Genomic DNA, 13,178 nt, shown 5'->3' with positions numbered 1-13,178 from the left:
TCTGCAAATACTGCATATTTGATCAAAATTTGTTTTCAGCTTCTTACATCTCTATCAAGTGACAAATGAATGTCACAACAACAAATGAAATGATATTAAAGAAATACAACTTATGATGTTGTTGTTGTTATTGTGGTGGTGGTGGTGGTCTTCCGTCCACAGACTGGTTTGATGCAGCTCTCCATGCTACTCTATCTTGTGCAAGCCTCTTCATCTCTGAATAACTACTACAACTTACATCCTTCTGAATCTGCTTAGCATATTCATCTCTTGGTCTCCCTCTACGATTTTTACCCTCCACATTTCCCTCCAGTACTAAGTTGGTGATCCTTGATGCCTCAGAATGTGTCCTAACAACTGATCCCTTCTTCTTGTCAAGTTGTGGCACAAGCTCCTCTTCTCCCCAATTCTGTTCAGTACCTCCTCATCAGTTACGAGATCTACCCAATCAATCTTCAGCATTCTTTTGTAGCACCATATTTCGAAAGCTTCTATTCTCTTCTTGTCTAAACTGTTTATTGTCCATGTTTCACTTTCAGACATGGCTACGCTCCATACAAATACTTTCAGAGAAGACTTTCTGACACTCAAATCTATACTCGATGTTAACAAATTTCGCTTCATCAGAAATGCTTTCCTTGTCATAGCCAGTCTACATTTTATATCCTCTCTACGCTGACCACCATGTTATTTTTCTCCCCAAATAACAAAACTCATTTACTACTGTAAGCATCTCATTTCCTAATCTAATACCCTAAGCATCACCTGATTTAATTCAACTACATTCCATTAGCCTCGTTTTGCTTTTGCTGATGTTCATCGTATATACTCCTTTCAAGACACTGTCGATTCCATTCAGCTGCACTTCCATGTCCTTTGCTGTCTCCAAGAGAATTACAATGACACTGGCAAACAGCAAAGTTTTTATTTCTTCTCCATGGATTTTAGTTCTTACTCCAAATTTTTGTGTTTCCTTTACTGCTTGCTCAATATACAGATTGAATAACATTGGGGATAGGCTACAAACCTATCTCACTCCCTTCCCAATCACTGCTTCCCTTTCACGAACCTTGACTCTTATGACTGCCATCTGGTTTCTGTACAAATTGTAAATAGCCTTTCACTCCCTGTATTTTACCCCTGCCACCTTCAAAATCTGAAAGAGAGTATTCCAGTAAAAACTGTCAAAAGCTTTCTCTAAATCTACAAATACTAGAAATGTAGGTTTGCCTTTCCTTAACCTATCTTCTACAAGTCGTACAGTCAGTACTGCCTCGCGTGTTCCAACATTTCTATGGTATCCAAACTGATCTTCCCTGAGGTCAACTTCTACCAGTTTTCCCATTTGTTTGTGTTAGTATTTGCAACTATGACTTATTAAGCTGATAATTCAGTAAGTTTCACACCTGTTAACACCTGCTTTCTTTGGGATTGGAATTATTATATTCTTCTTGAAGTCTGAGGGTATTTCGCCTGTCTCATACATCTTGCTCACCAGATGGTAGAGTTTTGTCAGGACTGGCTCTCCCAAGGCCGTCAGTAGTTCCAATGAAATGTTGTCTACTCCGGGGGCCTTGTTTCGTCTCAGGTCTTTCAGTGCTCTGTCAAACTCTTCACGCAGTATCTTATCTCCCATTTCATCTTCATCTACATCCTCTTCCATTTCCATAATATTGTCCTCAAGTACGTCGCCCTTGTATAGACCCTCTGTATACTCCTTCCACTTTTCTGCTTTCCCTTCTTTGCTTAGAACTGGGTTTCCATCTGAGCTCTTAATATTCATACAAGTGGTTCTCTTTTCTCCAAAGGTCTCTTTAATTTTCCTGTAGGCAGTATCTATCTTACCCCTAGTGAGATATGCCTCTACATCCTTACATTTATCCTCTAGCCATCCCTGCTTAGCCATTTTGCACTTCCTGTCAATCTCATTTTTCAGATGTTTGTATTCCTTTTTGCCTGCTTCATTTACTGCAGTTTATATTTTCTACTTTCATCAATGAAATTCAATATCTCTTCTGTTACCCAAGGATTTCTAAAATCCCTCTTCTTTTTACCTACTTGATCCTCTGCTGCCTTCACTATTTCATCCGTCAAGTCTCAATATCTGTACTGATAGAGATCATAAACAAAATTGTGAGATACAGGGCATTTACAAAGGAAAGTATTACTTTTCTATATTGTGCGAAAAGTTTTAAATTTACGAAAAATGAAAAAATAGATGTATTTGTTCTTGTAATCTAACATTTGGATAACTAAAACTTAATTGAATAGATGGAAAAAGAAACTGTGCTTGACCATTTAAAACTAAGTCAGAATTTTGGGTTATATTTTTCATTGATAACAAGTATTTCCAGTTGCATTATTTTTCTGACTTACTCAGCTGTATGCAAACGTCACAGTCTACATAATGTGGGTGGTTTCCAGATCATTTAATATTAAGAGCTGGCTGTGCATCAGATGTTGATTTCCAGGCTTCCAACAAATGCAGCTTTGTTTGCTGGGAGTAGGATGTGAAGGACTTGAGACTGAGTCTGTTAGCTGCGGTTTCCCTCAGTACATGCTCAGCAAATGTGGTGTCAGAATTCCAAAATCTCCAGCTACATTCACGTTCATGCAATCTAGTTATTATGTTTGTTTGAACATTGCTGGTTCTGTAAGACATCTACACTCCTGGAAATGGAAAAAAGAACACATCGACACCGGTGTGTCAGATCCACCATACTTGCTCTGGACACTGCGAGAGGGCTGTACAAGCAATGATCACACGCACGGCACAGCGGGCACACCAGGAACCGCAGTGTTGGCCGTCGAATGACGCTAGCTGCTCAGCATTTGTGCACCGCCGCCGTCAGTGTCAGCCAGTTTGCCGTGGCATACGGAGCTCCATCGCAGTCTTTAACACTGGTAGCATGCCGCGACAGCGTGGACGTGAACCGTATGTGCAGTTGACGGACTTTGAGCGAGGGCGTATAGTGGGCATGCGGGAGGCCAGGTGGACGTACCGCCGAATTGCTCAACACGTGGGGCGTGAGGTCTCCACAGTACATCGATGTTGTAGCCAGTGGTCGGCGGAAGGTGCACGTGCCCGTCAACCTGGGACCGGACCGCAGCGACGCACGGATGCACACCAAGACCGTAGGATCCTAAGCAGTGCCGTAGGGGACCGCACAGCCACTTCCCAGCAAATTAGGGACACTGTTGCTCCTGGGGTATCGGCGAGGACCATTCGCAACCGTCTCCATGAAGCTGGGCTACGGTCCCGCACACCGTTAGGCCGTCTTCCGCTCACGCCCCAACATCGTGCAGCCCGCCTCCAGTGGTGTCGCGACAGGCGTGAATGGAGGGACGAATGGAGACGTGTCGTCTTCAGCGATGAGAGTCGCTTCTGCCTTGGTGCCAATGATGGTCGTATGCGTGTTTTGCGCCGTGCAGGTGAGCGCCACAATCAGGACTGCATACGACCGAGGCACACAGGGCCAACACCCGGCATCATGGTGTGGGGAGCGATCTCCTACACTGGCCGTACACCACTGGTGATCGTCGAGGGGACACTGAATAGTGCACGGTACATCCAAACCGTCATCGAACCCATCGTTCTAGCATTCCTAGACCGGCAAGGGAACTTGCTGTTCCAACAGGACAATGCACGTCCGCATGTATCCCGTGCCACCCAACGTGCTCTAGAAGGTGTAAGTCAACTACCCTGGCCAGCAAGATCTCCGAATCTGTCCCCCATTGAGCATGTTTGGGACTGGATGAAGCGTCGCCTCACGCGGTCTGCACGTCCAGCACGAACGCTGGTCCAACTGAGGCGCCAGGTGGAAATGGCATGGCAAGCCGTTCCACAGGACTACATCCAGCATCTCTACGATCGTCTCCATGGGAGAATAGCAGCCTGCATTGCTGCGAAAGGTGGATATACACTGTACTAGTGCCGACATTGTGCATGCTCTGTTGCCTGTGTCTATGTGCCTGTGGTTCTGTCAGTATGATCATGTGATGTATCTGACCCCAGGAATGTGTCAATAAAGTTTCCCCTTCCTGGGACAATGAATTCACGGTGTTCTTATTTCAATTTCCAGGAGTGTATATAGCGGGTATGGAATCATAAAAGGAAGGCAAAGGCAGGATACTAAAGCAAAAAACGTAATGAGATTAAATAGAAAATGCAGAACACAGTACAGTTGAAAAAGAAATGGTAGAGGTACATTAATTCATGGGGTGAAGATGAAGAGTTTCTATGATTACGTAAGATTTGTAAATGGAACTAAGCGTATTCCATCTCTGGAAGAGAATGAATATGATCAACTCATATCTGTCAAGGAAAAAGCAGACAAATTTAGTCATCACTTTTGAGAGATGGTGAGTAACAGAGCACTGCAAGCACATGCCCAATTTGCACGAGGCAATGAGGTGGGAGAGAGAGGGTGAACACAGTTTGCATAGTTTGGTGGAAGTTGCCAGAATTACTGATGCGGCTTCACCCACTAACAACTGAGTGAGTACTTGGGCATGGCTTCATGGGTCGTCCATCTGGATGTCAGGCGATTGCATTCTCTTGTACAAGGGCTGCGAATTCACATTGAGCATATGCATATGCATATGATTACCAGCCGATTGGGTGAAATTTGAGTTATGAATAATGAATACAGTTAAAAATTATTATTTGTTATTTATGAATAGCAAATATTACTCAGATCACAACTGACTTACATGAATAAAAACATTTATTCGTCATCTGAGAATACAAAGTGTTACAAAATAATAGATAAATCTGAAATACAATGACATTTATTGCTCCAATTCTTTGCCATTTACAAATCAAATGTACTTTTAAATGCTTTTAAATTATTTTTCAGAACAACTCTTTTTGTCAAACATCTCATCAGAAACTTTATTTGATTTCCGAAAATTTGCCACTGTGACATTAACGAAAATGCAAAAATGATATTGGTGTGTTATCTCCTGAATTAATCTTTATTTCCTGATAAATGAGTTCAGCTCTCAATCTTCAACAGTAAAAGTTGAGAAATTGTCGAATCTGCTGCACTTTTTGGTAAATAACTCATTGTGATTCCATGTTAGCTTCACTTCCAAAAGTACATTCAAAATAAAATTTTCTTTTTATGCCATTACATCATTCAAAACTCATGACTCAATTTCTTTGACATTTCTTTGGCTATTATACATCTGTAGTTGGTTGTACACCCCCTTCGGTCATAGGTAGGAATGTAGGTGAAGTGTTTGTTTAAGTATTTGTTTTTAAATCACAAGTAAGACATTACTGCAATAATTGCAGTTGGGTAAAAAGGCCAAATATTTCTTCTAATTGTCTCTTGACACTTTCTCACTAAAAACACTGCCAGTGTGCTGCAACGTTATGAACTCTTTTATGTACTAAAACCCAGTGTCTCTTCCTAAGCTTTTGAATTTCAAAGCTCTATGTAACTGCATAGACACCTGTGGGATCAAAAAACTATTCCACATTCTAACAGAAAGTTACTCAGAGTTAATCCTAAAATGCTTTTAGATGACTTTGGACATCCAGCAGCACTCCACAAACATTTAAGAGTTCTTTATATTAATAGTCTGTTGATGTTCATCATTAGCAACTGAGTTCTAATTTTGTCCACTCATTTTGCAGCACTAAAAACATGACGAGTTGTGTAATTATACCAACATGACACCCATATCCAATACCATTAGTAATTTTACAGTTTGTGTTGGCTACATTTTCATTTTTGGTTCATTTAAATACTTTCATATGTTAGCTATGTTAGCAGGGTTGTGTAACTGCTAGGGTCATCTGCCTACGAAGAATTCCCCCCCCCCCCCCCCCCCCCCACTGTGAAGCAGGTAAAGCCATCGTCCAACCAGAGGTTTGTCTGAATACAGTGTTGCTTTATTAGAAAAGGCGGTGTGACCTTACCTTTCTCCCACCTCTAAACTGACTTACACAGCCAGTCAGAAGGGGACTTAATGTTCAACACGCACTTTGAAACATGGTTCAATTTGACTTGGTATTTTTCTGATTGTTAGTGATGAAAGAAGTGATATGTAATAGAAAAAAATTGTAGAACCAACACAGAATAAAACTCCTGACTTTGTAGTCTGGAACTACTGTGCCACTGACTCACATTTATGTACAGTTCATTAATAAGTTATTTATCAAACAGAAACTGCACTGTAAGGGAACGAACGTTAGTCACAGATTTGGAGCAAGAAGTAAACAAAGAATACGCAGTGACATTCCATTACTCATTACTCAAGTTACAAACAATTTATTCATGAATAAATTTGTCTGAATGATCTACTTATTCAAATAATTAACCAGATAGAAACTGATTCGATTAATGCCTGTGTTTGCTTACCACTACAGCCTGCCCTTTCTTCCTCTTTCCATTCATTGCAATTAATGTCATCAACTTCAAAATTCTTAGGTGCCCATATAAATGAGAATTTAAACTAAAAAAAGGAACATTTTGGAACTCCTCTGCCAAGCACTTAAATGTGAATTGCAGAGTAGTCATGTAGATGTAGATATCCACGGTGTTTTACATGCCTCTTTAGCATCCTTTCCAATTAGCTTAAGAGGAAAACAATTTTCAAACAATGATGTGAATTTATCATGAACCACATTATTTTATGTTAGCATTTGGTTCATTATAAATTTCACCCCAGATCATCTCTTGTAGACTATGGTATTCTTAAAAACATTTTTTCTGGAGTCATTAATTATTCTGATTCCCACTGAGGAGTATCAGTACTGCAAGGCACTATATTATTTATCCAAACTAAGCATCCATCATGAGCAGAGAGAGCATTTGATACTGAGTAGACAGTTACTCACTTGCTTAGAGCTTCTCCAAAGAAAAGTAGAGATTTATAGGCACAAAGCAGACGAGGGCTGAGATTTTTAGTTAATTTACTCATATTCTGCTACCACCTCAGTTTATTATCCATCTGAATGCCTATAAATTTCACACGGATTTTTTCTTCAGTGTGTGATGACTAATTATAACTTATGGCACCTCTAAGTCATTTTTATTTCCTTGGAATTATACATGAGTTTTTGCAAGAACAGTGATAAACTTTTGTCTCTGAATCTATTCCACTATTCTCTTAGCTGTGTAAAGATGTGTGCGATACCTATATGGATATACTTTATCACCAGCAAAATTAACAATATTCGAAGAGTCCTGCAGTGATGTTAGTAAATCCTGTATGTAGGTTAAGAACAGAAGAGGACAAGTGGTAAACCTGTAGGAACATTAGTTTTATTCCTTAATTTGACGCTGTTTTCTTTTGCTAATATATAACGTCAACCTTTTAAAGGCAATGCCTTTAATACCATAACATTGTGGTTCGCATAGCACAGAATTATGGTAGACCTATATGAAATTGAAGGCCTTCACAAGATCACTAATATAAATGTCAAGAGGCTACATTTTCTTGTTTAGTTGTAATAAAATGGAGTTTATAAATCATACATTGCTTTCTCCATACAATATCCTTCATGGAATCCAAACTGAACAGTTTTTAAAAGATTATCACCACAAGAGGGTTGAGATTTCTTTAATAAGCTTCTCAATAAATTTTGATTTTGGAACCATGGGCGGGGACGGAAAGGGGGGGGGGGGGGGGCAGGAAAGATGGGTCTATAATTAGATATCACATTCTTTTATCTTCACTTTTATAAATAGGTGCTACTACAGCAAATTCCAGACATACAAGATATACACAGCCTCATTGAGTGATTACAAAAGGCACTCCCAATTCAGCACAACATTTCAGTACTTTGCTGGAAATATAGGGATAAGAGTTATTGCCTTTCACTAACCTAATGGTGTGTGTAATCTCTCTAAAACAGTTGAGTTGCTGAAGATTATGCCTGCTGGTGGAGAACCCAATGCATGTCTACACAAAACAAATGGTTCTGCTGTGACAGTAAACATTTTTGCTCTCTGCAACTCTTTAGAAAAAGTCACTGAATTTAATGGCTAATGAGCCACACCTAAAACTGTGTTTGTTTTATCTTGGTGCAGAACATCATTTTTCCTGTAAAGTTTATTAGTTTTCTGCCTAATAATGCTCCAAATTCCCTTGGCTTTTAGGAATTTTGAAATTATTGCATGTAGTATGCCAACACATTTTTTGCTTTTTGATGATATGAGGAAGAGCCTTGCCATATTGCTTGAAGTTTGAGAGCTAGGTCGCGGCATTAAATAAGGTTCTCTCACCCCGGTGTAGTTACTTCGATCCCACACACTAGTGTCATATCTCTAGGTTTCTACTGTAGATATTCCTGATCTGCTGCAACAGAAAAATGGATTTATAGTGCTATAGCGACATTTTAAAGAAATTTATCATATACTGTGTAGCTTTGGTAATGTCTCCTCATAGTTACTCCAGTAAACTGTCCGGCAATGGTGTGCCCCAGTCAAATCATATGGTGAAACTGTACTTCATACTTCCTTGCCAAATATATCTCATTGGGCCAATTTTTTCAGGCCATATGATTATCATGATCAGACAATAAATTATAATGAAGTTCACAACTATTTCAAGAAATACAGTTGGACTTAGAAATAAAGTAGCAATCATTGTTGTGGTATATCCTTTTATTCTTGTTGGGATTGTTGCCGTAGCAAACAAACCAAAGCTGGACAACAGTAACAGCAGTTGCTCCCAATCAAAATGAAATTAGTATTGAAATCGTAAAATATATTTATTTCCAAGTTAATAACTTGCTTGATGGCGTTTAAAACATTATCTCTGTGTGGACTGTTACTAACGCTGTCTTTTTATGTTCCCTTATCTATTACTGAACCACAGTATGAGGCACCCCCAACTCATTTAAACTTTCTGCCTTATCCTCACCTAGTCTAATACTCCTATTTGTATGTTGACAAAACCGTATAGGGAATATTATTTTTGTAATGTAATTGACATGTCCTGTACTGTTGTGCTGAAGAGTCAAAGGACAAATAAATACGAGTTTATTCCACCTTCTGTGTATATGCAACCGGTCCCTCCTTCCTTATATAATGATCACTGAAATTTGAAATAAGCTGGATAACCTCTAATGAGAAAATGATCCAACAAACAACGAGTTTGAACATGATGCACCTCCCACTAGTGAAACATTTTTATATTATTTTCTTTTACAATAAATAATTAGTTCCGTTCACCTCATGGAGTAGTTTAACATCGCCTTCTGTTATTTCATAAATCTGGAGAGCGCCAGTTCCCTTGGGTTTGGATCCTAGAACTACGAACTTCGCCGAACAAGGGATCCACTTGCCATCAAAAAGTGAAAATGGCAATGATTTTTCAACATGGCAAATTATCTGCGGTTTGTCCATCATTGTCTTCTGCTACTTAGACAACAAATCTTTACATTCCTAAGCGCAAGGTATCACTCGTAACCCCGTAACTATGACAACCATAAACTTCTATGATTACAACTAAGGCCTTCACATTCCTCGCACAACGTTCGACAACTGCTTCGAGTGTCATGTATATACTTTGGTTCAATCAGTGGATCGCTGTTTGTGCAATTCGCCACTGCTCAGTAACGCCCGGACAACACGCAACGATCTGTCTGCGCAGACATTGGCGCAGATGTCTGTACATGCAAAAGATCACTGCAAATGTGGTGTGTTCACACGACACAAACACCAATCGACTACTCGCCCGCCATCTGTCGGTGTAGAAAAGAAATATCAATGGCAAGCGACTACGCTCCCCGTAAACGTCAAAACTTTAATTCAGTTATAGAAATGGAGGAAGTTCTGTTGTGGTCTGTGTTCGCAACCTGTGTTGCAAAAAACATTCAGACCAACCGCAGGAAACAGAGAAAGCGGTCGAAATGGCGTAGACAGTGGCTGCTAAAGCGAAAGCTGTTTTCTCACGTACATTTACTGCGAGAGTTGCAGGGCGCACCTAACGACTGGCGAAATTATTTGCGGATGGATGTCGAAACTTATAATTATCTCTTAAAGCTTGTAACCCCTCATATTATGAGAAAAAATACTTGTATGAGAAGGGCAATTTCTCCTCATGAACGGCTGGCAGTAACATTAAGATTCCTAGCAACAGGAAGGTTCTACAAGGATTTGGAATTTTCAACTGCAATATCGAAACAAGCGTTAAGTGAAATAATACCCAACACATATGAAGCTATTTACGCTGTCCTGAAGGATGAGTTCTTTTTTATAACAGCAGTTAATTTTCTATTATGTTTGCACACAAATATATTCTTTTGAATAAACTTTTGATAAACGTATGTGAAACATATTGTTTTACATTACCTCGTGTTCCATTTCCTCGCACATTGACACTCCAATTTCATCTTCAATTGTAATCCTGCTTGGTCTTGGCGTTTCTTGATCACTAAGAAAGCCAAGCAGATCAAAATACCATAACGTTGGCTGGTAACTTGATCTACTCCTACACCAGATCTTCTAGATTTCTGAACTTTGGACAACTCTTTTCGGTAAATAGATCGCAACGGATTTTATTTTTTTATTACTGTTTCTCTGTTTGCCGAGGCGTCAACTGCCAGCAATTTTTAATTAGAGCATTGTATGCTGCTGTCTTTTGTCTCGGTCACTATATTTTTTATTTTTAATCTTAACCACAAACATGTGTGGTTTCTATATATTTCAATGAATTCACTTACAAACTCTCGAGAACACTGACGAGTATCAGCCATTTTAATGCCCAATGCGCACAAATACAAACACTAGACTGAGCAAACAGCTGTTTCGCGCCAAATTTGCGACGATCTCCTGTCCACACGCTGTCTGCGCAGATGTGGTTTGAACCCACAGATTTGAGAGGTTTCGCTCAAACTTCCAACTCCCAGTTTTGCACACACCTCAGGTTGGTGCAAATCTTCTGTCAACACGCAACGATCTGTTTGCGCAGAATTGATGTGCGCAGACATTTGCGCAGACGGATCGTTGTGTGTGGACGGGCCTTTAGTTTACATCTGCATCTATACTCTGCAAAACCACCGTGAAGAGCATGACAAGGGACACGTGTAGTTATTAGGACTTTTTCCCGTTCGATCTACGTAGGGGGCGCGGGAACAATGTTTGCTTAAATGCCTCTGTGCCTGCTGAAAATATTTTATTGATTGATTGGTTTTTTTAATTGCTTCAGTTTTATCATACATCACAAATTGTGCAATTGATTTCATTTCATTTTATTATCTTCCTGTAAATCATTTACATGATAGTGTGAGGAATGTGAAGGCCTTAGTTGTAATCATAGAGTTTGTGGTTGGGTTACGAGTGATACCTTGCGCTTAGGAATGTAAAGATTTGATGTCTAAGTAGCAGAAGACAATGATGGACAAACCGCAGATAATTTGCCATGTTGAAAAATGATTGTCACAACAAAGTTATCATACAAGTACAAGTACTACAAACATAATAATGGAACATCACTTTCAAGGCATTTAAAAGTACAATGTAGACATAAAAATCAAAATTTTTGACATAAATTTACACGCAATCAAAGTACTCATCTATGTCATAGAAAGTTTTGCTTAAAAGGTAATTTTTAAGGTCAGTCTTAAATTCTACTTCATCTATTATTTCCTTTATGTACACAGCCAGAGCATTTAAAGTTTTATTCCAAAATAGCTTATATGCTTTTGGGTTTGTGTTGTCCTTACTCTCTCTACATACAAATTCTTACGACTTCTATTATTATAATTGTGGCAGTCCTCATTTGTATGTATATGTTTCGTATGTGCTCTTGTACAAAGAATGGTTTTAAATAGATACAGTGATGAAATTGTATTTTCAGTAGTTTGAAAAGGGGCCTACAATGAATTCTTGGAGAATTATGTGTTATGATTTGTATAGCTCATTTCTGAAAATATCTGTTAACCTTGATCGAGTTTTATCCCAGAACACTATGCCGTAAGACACGATGGACTGAAAGTAACCAAAATACACTATTCTAGTACAGTCTGTGCTGCATACTCCAGATAATATCCTCAATGCATAGCATGCCGAATTGAGCCTGTGGGATACATGCTTGAGATGGTTCCAGAATGAGATTTTCACTCTGCAGTGGAGTGTGCACTGATATGAAACTTCCAGGCAGATTAAAACTGTGTGCAGGACCGAGACTCGAACTCGGGACCTTTGCCTTTTGCAGGCAAGTGCTCTACCAACTGAGCTACCCAAGTATGACTCACGCCCCGTCCTCACAGCTTTACTTCTGCCAGTACCTCGTCTCCTACCTTCCAAACTTTACAGAAGTTCTCCTGCGAACCTTGCAGTACTAGCACTCCTGAAAGAAAGGATATTGCGGAGACATGGATTTGCCACAGCCTGGGGGATGTTTCCAGAACGAGATTTTCACTCTGCAGCAAAAGGCAAAGGTCCCGAGTCCGAGTCTCGGTCCAGCACACAGTTTTAATCTGCCAGGAAGTTTCATATCACCGCATACTCCGCTGCAGAGCGAAAAACTCATTCTGGAAACATCCCCCAGGCTGTGACAAACCCATGTCTCCACAATATCCTTTCTTTCAGGAGTACTAGTTCTGCAAGTTTCGCAGGAGAGCTTCTGTAACGTTTCGAAGGTAGGAGACGAGGTACTGGCAGAAGTAAAGCCGTGAGGACAGGGCTTGAGTCATGCTTGCGTAGCTTAGTTGGTAGAGCATTTGCACACTAAAGGTAAAGGTCCTGAGTTCGAGTCTGCTTGAGATGGCCTTTCCAGCTTAAGTTTTGATCAATGTGCTTGCCCAAAAACTTTGTGGAGTACACACTCTCTATCTCCTTATTAATTAGTTTAAACTGTAGGTCCATATTTTTGGTTGCTTTGCCGTACTGTATATAATTTGTTTTACTTATATTATGTGTTAACTCATTAGCATTAAACCATTGTTGTATATATTTCAGGACTATATCAGTCATTGTGGTTAATGATGTTTTATCATCACTTATAATTATGCTCATGTCATCTGCGAACAAGATGATTTTAGCAGAAATTTTTGGATTTTTTATGTCATTCATATAAAGCAAGAATAATAAGGGACCAAGAACACTGCCCTGTGGAACGCCTATTTCCACTTTATTTGCATCTGAAACCCATTACATTTTCTGATTTTAATGTTCTGTGATGATTTCTACCACCTGAGTTCTATATTGAAGGTA

General features: G+C 39.6%; 1 protein-coding gene across 2 annotated transcripts in view; it reads right to left on the bottom strand.

Annotated features, from left to right (window-relative positions):
* Positions 1–9,503, bottom strand: part of LOC124785846 (dynein axonemal assembly factor 10) — a 190,936-nt gene extending 181,433 nt beyond the window's left edge. For both annotated transcript variants that reach the window (XR_007015963.1, XM_047254215.1), the window contains exon 1: positions 9,192–9,503. Coding sequence is in view for 1 of the 2 variants with exons in the window: in XM_047254215.1 (XP_047110171.1) it covers positions 9,192–9,368 (177 nt within the window). In the remaining variant the exon portion in view is untranslated. The remainder of the gene's footprint in view (positions 1–9,191) is intronic.
* Positions 9,504–13,178: the final 3,675 nt, after the last annotated feature.

This window comes from Schistocerca piceifrons, chromosome 1 (assembly GCF_021461385.2).
Source record: "Schistocerca piceifrons isolate TAMUIC-IGC-003096 chromosome 1, iqSchPice1.1, whole genome shotgun sequence".
NCBI lineage: Eukaryota > Metazoa > Arthropoda > Insecta > Orthoptera > Acrididae > Schistocerca > Schistocerca piceifrons.
Note: the sequence above shows the minus strand (reverse complement) of the source record. Positions and strands in the feature narration are given on the sequence as shown.